This window comes from Daucus carota, chromosome 8 (assembly GCF_001625215.2).
Source record: "Daucus carota subsp. sativus chromosome 8, DH1 v3.0, whole genome shotgun sequence".
NCBI classification, from domain to species: Eukaryota; Viridiplantae; Streptophyta; class Magnoliopsida; order Apiales; family Apiaceae; genus Daucus; species Daucus carota.
In genome coordinates, this window is record NC_030388.2 from 30,758,134 (window position 1) to 30,767,587 (window position 9,454).

At 36.4% G+C, this 9,454-nt stretch overlaps 3 protein-coding genes across 3 annotated transcripts; 2 read left to right on the forward strand and 1 right to left on the reverse strand.

The window, feature by feature from the left end:
* Nucleotides 1-1,193: 1,193 nt before the first annotated feature.
* On the forward strand, nt 1,194-3,497 carry LOC108199246 (uncharacterized). The gene is made up of 5 exons (XM_064082644.1): nt 1,194-1,477; nt 1,837-1,940; nt 2,029-2,200; nt 2,280-2,402; nt 2,494-3,497. Exons 1-5 carry the CDS (start codon nt 1,280-1,282, stop codon nt 3,271-3,273), a joined length of 1,377 nt encoding a protein of 458 aa, XP_063938714.1. The 5' UTR covers nt 1,194-1,279; the 3' UTR covers nt 3,274-3,497.
* Nucleotides 3,498-3,711: 214 nt separating this feature from the next.
* LOC108200121 (uncharacterized) lies at nt 3,712-7,278 on the forward strand. Its single transcript, XM_017368198.2, has 5 exons — nt 3,712-4,147; nt 5,120-5,213; nt 6,143-6,180; nt 6,254-6,389; nt 6,768-7,278. The coding sequence occupies exons 1-5, from the start codon at nt 3,812-3,814 to the stop codon at nt 7,181-7,183; spliced, it is 1,020 nt and encodes a 339-aa protein (XP_017223687.1). The 5' UTR covers nt 3,712-3,811; the 3' UTR covers nt 7,184-7,278.
* A 95-nt stretch (nt 7,279-7,373) lies between these two features.
* LOC108200123 (small ribosomal subunit protein cS23z) lies at nt 7,374-9,203 on the reverse strand. Its single transcript, XM_017368200.2, has 2 exons — nt 8,856-9,203; nt 7,374-7,927 (listed from the first exon to the last, which is right to left on the reverse strand). Exons 1-2 carry the CDS (start codon nt 9,081-9,083, stop codon nt 7,637-7,639), a joined length of 519 nt encoding a protein of 172 aa, XP_017223689.1. The 5' UTR covers nt 9,084-9,203; the 3' UTR covers nt 7,374-7,636.
* Between the last annotated feature and the right edge of the window lie 251 nt (nt 9,204-9,454).

The window sequence follows — 9,454 nt, forward strand, 5'->3', positions numbered from 1 at the left end:
AACTCTCGAAAGGGGACCGAGAAATGAGGATCCATCTTACAGACGAAAATGTAATAATGCCTTTGAAAAATCTCCGTTACAAATATTAAATTTAATACATTACAAGTACTCCCTCCGTCCCAAATTAACTGTCCAGTTTGACTTTTTGATGGTCAATTTGACCCAACTTTGACTGAAAATTAAAAATTATTCTTTTACAATTTTACAAAACTGAAAAATATATTCTAAAATAGATTTGATAATCTTTTCAATGATATATATTTCATAATTTTATTCAATTATTTAATATGCATATTTTTCAGTCAAAATTGGGTCAAATTGACCATCAAAAAGTCAAACTGGACAGTTAATTTGGGACGGAGGGAGTATTAAATATCGTAGCTATGATTTATTCACTGATACTGGGACTTGTGATCTAAGACCGCTTATTTATGTTACTTTCTTTCCCAAGCTTTAATAAAAAGTATTCTTTTCATCCCATTTTATATGAATCACTTATCTTTTTCAGATGCTTTCAAATATTTTATGATATATATTTAAGATTATTACAATAAAATGTTTATATATTACACTTTTAATTTATATCATCTCAATTTCTGTGTTTCAGATTGAATTCAAAATCAGCTCATATAAAATGAGACGGAATAGTTAAATCATAAATGATATAAATCTCGTCGATCTCCCATTAAGAACAAAGAAAGAAAATACCAAGCAGGAAGAAAAAAAGGACCACTTGTAATGTCGGCCAAGAAAAACTGGCGCGTCTAAATTTAAGACATTAAATTAAATAATTATAAGATAAAGACTCAGACACGCCTAGCTCTGAAATTGTTTACTTCAACATGACATGCAAACTCGCTAATTTAGACGCCACAGCCAACTTTCAATATTTAGGGGGTGTTTGTGTACGGCTTAAAAACCCAGCTTCTGGGTTTATAAGTTAGAATCATTTATTTGTGTAAAAAATTAAGAAGCACTTATAAAAAGTTAGGAATGCTAGCTTTTGTTTCAGTAATTCTACTTATTTTCCAAACACTTTAATCACTTATAAGTCTTAATTTGCTTATAACTTCTACTCTACTTTTTTATTTTAAGCAAGAAGCACTCATTTTAAGCTCACTCAAACGGCCCATTAATTTCTTATTATTTTTGATTTTTCTCATCGTCATCATATAAAGGTCGGAAACAGGCCTATTCTCATAATTATTTTTGTTGTCTTCTCTCCAACTCTGCAATTCACATCCTCTTGCTACAGCTGAAGAAGTGAATTTTCAGAGTGATGGGGAAAAAGATTGATGCTCTGCTCGGCAGGACGTTCAATCGCACGCTTAAGACTTACAAGTTCAAGCCTGTCGTGAGCCTGGCCATCTCTAGGCTCTCTGTGCTCAAGAATCAGCGGCAGGCTCGCATGTCTGTGGCTCGATCTGATGTTGTTGAGCTACTCAATCTCGGCCATCATGACCGCGCTCTCAATCGGGTAATTCTTGATCGATCTTGACAAACACATTTATGTTACGTTTAAGGGTTCTAGTCCCGCATGTGTATGCTGAGAACCTCTTATATAATATATGATTTTTTATAAAATGATATAATCGTGATAACCGAATATTCATTCATTTGATGGTTAGAAAATGATATGTTATATAAGATGTCATCAGTTCAAGAGTCCTGGTCCCGGCATGTGTATGCTAGGAGCCTTTGTGATTTTTTATTAAATGAAATAATTTTGATCACTGGATATTCATCCAATGGCTATAAAAGGTCTGGCATACACATCCCTGATATAATGCAAGTTGTGTCTTGCAGTGGTTTTTAATTGGATATTGAATTTGACAGGTTGAGCAGGTGATCAAGGAGCAGAATATGGTGGATGTGTTTGTTATAGTAGAAGGTTACTGCCATTTGTTTGTAGAGAGGCTCGATCTTGTAGAAAAAGAAAAGTTAGTCTTTTTTTTTTTTTTTTACACTTGTACATGTGTGTTATCTGATGCATTTGATTTTGAAGATGATATGATTTCTTGTTTACAGAGGATGTCCAGAAGAGTTGGAGGAGGCGGTATCGAGCTTGATATATGCTTCTACAAGATGCGGAGAGTTTCCAGAGCTTCAAGAGATGCGCGCAATGTTCACATCACGTTTTGGGAAGGAATTTGTGGCTCGTGGTGCTGAATTACGCAACAATTGTAAAGTCAATACTAAGGTAGATTTAAAATTTGAAATCATTCATTTTAGACTTAAGCGAGCAATATGATTTTAGTTTTTCTGTGATCGGTGTGTAGATGGTAGTGAAGCTGTCAACTCGACAGCCAAACCTGGAGAGTAGGATGAAGGTCCTCAAAGCAATTGCTTCGGAGAATGGCATTACTGTACAAATCGAAGAGGAATCCTCCATTACAATAGAGGTAAACAAGTATAGGGGCTTAAAATTTCAATCATAGAAATATGATTTTTTTGAGTTATACAAACTAATCAGTTCTTGTCATGAATGTGTAGAATTTTGAAGCCGGATCAAACCTAAAAGAGAATTCCTCAAATTCACTTGAAGAAAAAGTTGAAAGTTTCTCTGATTCTATGAAAGGAAGAAAAAAGTACAAGGACGTAGCTGATGCAGCACAAGCAGCATTTGAATCGGCAGCTTATGCAGCAGCAGCTGCAAGAGCAGCTGTGGAACTCTCTCGCTCTGGGTCATACGATCCAGATGATCAAAATAGTCCAAGTACAAGGTCGAAAAAGGCATCCAATAAACCTGAGCCTAGATTTCCAAGTGGTCGAGGTTTAGACAGAGAGGAATCTGAGATCTCCAACACTTATCAATCTGTGTGCCAGGATGAAGAAATACAAATCTCAAATAATGATGAAGGGTCCAAAAAATCATCATCTGGTTCAAGTCCATATGATTCTGATCATATTCCTGAAGGAACTGAATTTTCCACCAACACAGAGGTCCAGACGAAAGCATTTCACAGAGAAATAGTCTTCGATGGAAGTGATGATGAGGATGGCACTGAAAAACATACTATTTCCTTAACAAGAATCCATGACTCGGAACCTAATACTGTTAACGACATAAATACCTCAGATGGAAGTGATTCAGAGCCTACCATACTTCACGAGCAATACCCTGCACCATCTCAAGCATCTCCAGAGTGGAATCCTGTCCCTGCAAACCCGAAATTCAACTATGCTGAAAAACCTGAAGCAAAACGCTCTTTGCAGCTGAACTTGGATAATAGGCCAATTTCGATGAGGACCAGGCGGGTTTATAGGCAATGACAAGTGGTTGAGTGTATGAAGCTGTTCAAGTTTTGTGAGTTGTGGACATTGTATATTAGCCTCATAGCCTGAGTATGTGCATATCGTGTATTTTCAATAATCACAGTGTGATTTTTTTTATTTTTTTTTAGCAGTTGTCTGTAAGATATGCTAGTTTTATGTAAAGACGAAATTATGTATTGCTAATTCGATTGAATTCGAAATACCATTCAATTTGAGTCGTATTTAACATTAATTATACATTATATTAATTTTCGCTTTGTAATATGCCCGGAGAATTTTTTTGTAGAAATATTTATGTCAGAAAATAAATGATCAGAAGAATATTTTTTCAGAAAATAATTTTAAAAAAATTATATACCATGAAAAATTTATGAAAATTAAAAAAATAATGTGAAAATTATAACTATACATTCCGAAACTTCACCTAACAAACACTTGAATACGCACGCACCACGTGCGCCCCCTCCTCACCTCACCTTACCTTAAACTCCGATCACTCCCCCAAATCTCCGGCCGCCGCCGGCCAACCCCGAAAATGTCGGCCACCAACACACTAACATGCACCCCATTTCCAAAAACTCCCAAGCCATCCTCTCACAAGCCTCACTTATCACCTCTTATCAAACACACCACTCATTTTGCTCCACTCAGCTACTCATCATCATCAGTAGCATTTTCTTCAGCTCCCAAGCTGATGCACTTGGAGAAAGATAAGCACAATTGCTGTAAGGCTACTAGACGTAAATCGATATCGGGGGATGAAGGTGGTTTGGATGATGAGGATGGGAGTGTGAGGAGAGTGTTGCAGTTTGTGTTGTGGGCTGCTGAAGGTGTTTATATTGCTTGGCTGTTTTTGCTTCCTTATGCTCCTGTAAGTTTCGAAAACCTTACTTTGGGGTTCGCGGTGTAGGGTCGGGTTCAGGGGAGAACAGTTTTAGCGTGAGAACACCGAGAATTGTATATGTTTAAGAAAATTAATTTAAAATGTTCATTGTTGTGTCCAATTTTATTTGTTTGGATGGTTTGTGACTGGATTTGTTAGTGACTTAGTATCAGTTTATTAGAGCTCATTTGGCCTATAGGTGTCGGAGTTGGAAATCTTCAATATGCTTAAAAATATTAAATGATATCTACATGAACAATTTTTATTGGTAATGGTTATTAGAAGTTTGTGTAATATGTCAGAGTCACGAGGTTGTTGATCTTTAAAACGAAATAAGGTTTGGAGGCCTGCAACCTTTTGTTTTTTGCAGACAATGTCTTTGACAAGAGGAGTTAGTATATGATCCCTGAAATTGGATGAAACTGAAGCCAAAATGCTTTAGTGGAATATGATTAATATGACATTTGAGATACTTGATTTAAGCTTCGGGTTAATTGCTGATTTATATAGCTAGAATTGGAGATACAAAGATAGCTATTTTGGTGTTCCCCTAGAAATGGCTATACAGGATAAGCAGAGATTAAGGTTGAAACTTATTTTGCAAAACTTGCGGATTTCTTTTTTTGAAAAGTTAATCGACTTGTGGCGTGAGTCACTTGAAAGTATCACACCTTCAACTCAAAAGTTCATTCTGATCTTTTAGTTTTTAAACTTACTTTAGGGGGACTTCTGTGTTCATGCCTTGTTAAATTTAAACCCTTCTATGTATGTTCAAGTTCTAGATATAATATGTGTCATTTGTTTCTTGTATTCACAAATGAAACGCTTTTGCAGCTCAAGGTAATATATAGTTGCAGCTTAATTATTCCACCTGCAGTTTTATTTTACAAGTACTTGTGACTTCTGATAGAGATCTTCTCATTTATAGTGTCCTTTCTGGGACTACAATCTTCTTTGCAGGGAGATCCTGTATGGGCAATCAGTTCAGATACGATTGATTCTCTCGTAGGACTATCTCTGAACTTTTTCTTTGTACTTCCGCTTATGAATTCAGGTAAGCTGAATTATTATTGCTTGATAGAATGAATTGATAAGCTTCTTTATCCCTATTATATGCTATGATAACTTCTCTCCGCATATGCACACACTTAACTGACATCATATTAGACTCTTTGAGGCAATTACTTTAGCATACATATTGCTCAGCTAGTAGTTCCCGTATGATGCTTATCATTCCATGAACTAGCTAGTAGCTACTATTGCTCAACCTGATCTTATTCTGCTCGAAGTTGGTAAAAATTGTTGATTGAGTACTGAGGTGGTTAGTAAATTCCCTCTTTCATATTATGCCACATTAGGTATATTTCTGATCCTTTGCTAGAGCTCTTGCAAATTTGTTCTGCATAGTAGGCTTTCGTGCTATGTATGGTAATTGTAAGCTATTTGCCAGAGATATTGCTCGGGCAAGCTTGAAAGGCTTGGAGGCACAAGTTGTTTCTCCTAGAACAAATTCTGTATTTGTAAGCACGGCGTGAAATGGGACTCAAATAGAATCTTCAGAAAGTACTTTTAGATATCATCTTCATGTATGATACAGTTTGAAACTCAATTTATTAATTAGAATACAATCAAATAAAGAATTTCCAACCATCGAATATATTAAATAGCCAGCTAATTTGCAAGTAAAGATTTGGTGAGAAATGGGCTCAGTGCACCAGTATGGTACCAGCAAGTAGTAAGCCAGGTTATATCCGCACAACGTCTTTTATCTGAGGCCACCAAGTCTCTTCCTCTTTTCCCTTCTTTAAACTGCTTTTCCCAACTGATGTTTTTAAATAAGTTGTATAACTTTGTTGTTCATTCTAAGAAGATGTGCCTAACTTTGTCTTTTTATATATTGTTTGTTCGTAATAATATCTGCAATCATGTATATTCTGCTGGCTGCTTTACAAATTAGCTTATGAACTTTTTGTGTCAGAGTAGTTGGAATCCGTCTGATTGATGCTCCGGTGCTTCACCCGGTAAGAAAATATCTGGTCATATTGCAACATTCAGTCTATTGTCCAACTATTAATTTTCAGGGCTCATATCCAGATGTCCGAAGGTTTATTTAATTTTGTCATTGGATGGACACTGATGTTTGCACCTCTGTTATTCACTGATCGTAGACGAGACAGATATAAAGGCTCGTTAGATATATTATGGGGTTTCCAGATGTTCCTTACAAACAGTAAGCAATCCACTATTATCCTATGTTTTCCCCCAAATACAATAGTCAACTATTGGATAGAACAAGGGAAATGAAGCCGGCCTTTTAGCTCTACCAGATCATATGTGAATGATTTTTCGTTCTTCCCTTTCCTTTGTATTATCTCAGTTAGATGTTTCTTATCTTAAGAACTTGGCAGCGATTTAAAATAGGAGAGACCGAGAACTAAAAGTAGAGGGCATGCAACTAATTGGCTTTTCTGCAGAAGAATATTGATGGATAGAAATGCAAGCCTTGTTCAATGCTTCAAAAGTAGTCACTGTTGTGGCTTATAAGCTTATTATTGCATGTTCCTTTGATGACCTCTCATCCTTCCTCTTCTATTTGTGTATTTCGCAGCATTCTTGATACCCTACATGGCTATACGTCTAAATGAGGCTGATGGCCAGTACACTCCTAGAAAGACCTCTCAGTTAGGTACTGTCATGACTAATGGTGCAGCAGTTGTTGGACTGGTTGGTGGAGCTGTGTGTTTAATATCCGTATTCTGGGCTCTCTTTGGTCGAGAAGATGGTAATTTTGGTACTCTGACAGAAAGATGGGACTTCTTGTTAAGTTATCTAGGATCAGAAAGACTTGCTTATGCCTTCATATGGGATATCTGTCTCTACACAGTTTTCCAGCCTTGGCTTATACACGACAACCTACAGAACATAGAAAAAAGCAAGATAACTGTTGTGAGTTTCCTGAAATTTGTACCAGTGATTGGTCTTGTAGCTTACCTCCTCAGTTTGAATCTTGATGAAGAGTCCTAAATGAATTCTTTATTGGCTACATTTGTAAACTGGCTGATTTTTGACACACTTCTTGGGATATGGAATACTTATTCTGCATCTGTTCTTCATGAAAAATTCGTCGACAGATAGTTTTACAGCTTATGCATATGACAACACTTTATTCCGCAGATTTGCATTTAGCTGGTATTAAAATGACCTTCTATAAAAATGTCGAATTCCCCTTTAATTGGAAAATCTATTCCTATATACTTATTGTAATAGATTGCTAGCTTCCAACAACAGTGAGTAAAATTAGTATACTGCAAAGGTTGTCAGAAACAACAAATTGGTTCCTCTACTTCCGTTTTTTATGATTGGATGAATAAATCAAAAGTTACAACTATTGTGGATTAAAATTCAAAACAATAAACTAAAGAGTTTTCATTAGAAACAAGAACCAGAAGCTGCCTCATTGTTTACCAAGAACAAATATCACTGCTGTCCAGACAAATTGCCTCCACTTTGTTGCCATAAGTTGATGATATCAGTAGCCTGATTCAGAAGAATGATCATCTTCTTTTGCGATATCCATGGTTTGCTTTCCAGTGTCGTCTTAAGCTCTTCCCACGCATCTTTCCTCGGCCAGAAGTAGTAAGGACTCAGAGGAATGGTGCCATGGCCTGGTATCTTCTGGTCGAGAGCCAGACCGATGTTCTTCTCCATCCATATGAACTTCAACACCAGTGTCGGTTTCTCCCCTTCCTTCACTCCCACTTTCAGCTTCTGCAGAATCAGCATGTCAAAACTAAACAACAATTTCCAGAATAATGATAATAAAACTAAAAGTACCCAGAATATTTCTTCACATAATTGGCCTAAAATCTGAAAAAATAAACATTTACAATAATCCATCCAACTATTGTCGGGTGTTGGCCCGATCTATCACTTTTTTTAGGGATAAGGCCACAAATATCATTACTGTAAAAAACGGTCCCATATAAATTTTACAATCCAAAACGCTAGATCGTCCGGCATTCATCCATCTTTCACTTCTTCACGCCAGATCGTCTAGCGTTTTGAAGCCCTAAACGCTAATTCATGTAGCATTTCACTTTAAAATCATGTGACATTTTGTAGTGATTTTCAGACCTAAACGTAACATGATTTAGAGTTTTTTTTCAAAAATCAAAACGCTAAATTTTATAGCGCATTAATAAGTGATATTTCGGGCCCTTCTTGCTACTTAAGTTTTGGACATTAGTTATGAAAATTGTGGTACATGAGGGTGAGGCCTTTTATCAATATTTTCTACCACTCGGTGAATTTAATTTTTTTAAAGGCAACAGTCGATTTAAATCAAAGCCAGTGGCAAATACAGTTTTCAAAGTCCAATGCTAATGGCTACATTCACCCCTGTATGTTCCCTCGTAGAATTATAAGTGACACGATTACACAATAATCATGTCACTTATATTCAATCATATTACTCTCTTCCCCCATAACTTGAAAATCTAATAAAGTAAATTTTAACCTCTTTATAGTAATAAAAAGTCTCGGTCCATGATCGATACGAATAAATAAGCCCTTCTAACATGATAACTTTTTAAATGATAAATTTTTCCGATCCCAATAATATCACTTTACATGGTTCTCGACTTCTCGTGTATAAAACGTATCAAAAACAGAAGAAAGTTATAAAGAGTATAAAGACCTCAGGTTCTTGGTCCGAACCATCTTCAGGTGTTTCCGACACAACAGCTTCAGCTTCCGCAGTAGCCGAAACACACAAGCTCCTGATTCTCCTAAACGGCTTGCTCTTAACGCCAAAGCTCTGAGAAAAATGTGGCAATGCCAAGGCCTGGTGCTTCACATTGCATGAAGGGAAAGAAGGGCGAGTAAAAGAGCCCTTGATGCCACTTTGAACTGACATAGACAACATTGTTGTGTGTTAGAAATGCAAGTGGTGTGAAATGGTGGGTGAAGTGATAGCAAAGGCTAGTGGCATGGGAGGTTTGGATAAGAAAAGAGAGTATGGTTTGTGAGCAGAGGAAGATATGGGTAGATGGGCTGGTTTTTGGTTGAAATGAAACCCATCATGGGTGTAGATGGGCCGGTAGGTCCGATGTTAAGCGCAGCTAATGGCCCAATTACGAGTCCCGAAAAGCGTGTAAATATATTTATTTTTTCTGAAAATAAGTGGAATTATAAAAACTATAATTCAAAATATATTATATAATGTGAATATATTCAAAAAAAATATATTATATAATGTGAATTTTTTCATGGATGAAGTTCTTGTTTTTATCGAAT

Bases quoted from the DNA above. Each gene is read 5' to 3' on its own strand.
- LOC108199246 (XM_064082644.1), top strand. From the start codon at position 1,280: ATGGGGAAAAAGATTGATGCTCTGCTCGGCAGGACGTTCAATCGCACG. The intron at 1,478-1,836 runs GTAATTCTTGAT...TGAATTTGACAG, and splicing joins ATGACCGCGCTCTCAATCGG to GTTGAGCAGGTGATCAAGGA. The intron at 1,941-2,028 runs GTTAGTCTTTTT...TCTTGTTTACAG, and splicing joins GATCTTGTAGAAAAAGAAAA to AGGATGTCCAGAAGAGTTGG.
- LOC108200123 (XM_017368200.2), bottom strand. From the start codon at position 9,083: ATGTTGTCTATGTCAGTTCAAAGTGGCATCAAGGGCTCTTTTACTCGC. The intron at 7,928-8,855 runs GTCTTTATACTC...CTGATTCTGCAG, and splicing joins GTTCGGACCAAGAACCTGAG to AAGCTGAAAGTGGGAGTGAA.
- LOC108200121 (XM_017368198.2), top strand. From the start codon at position 3,812: ATGTCGGCCACCAACACACTAACATGCACCCCATTTCCAAAAACTCCC. The intron at 5,214-6,142 runs GTAAGCTGAATT...GTGTCAGAGTAG, and splicing joins ACTTCCGCTTATGAATTCAG to TTGGAATCCGTCTGATTGAT. The intron at 6,390-6,767 runs GTAAGCAATCCA...TGTATTTCGCAG, and splicing joins CCAGATGTTCCTTACAAACA to CATTCTTGATACCCTACATG.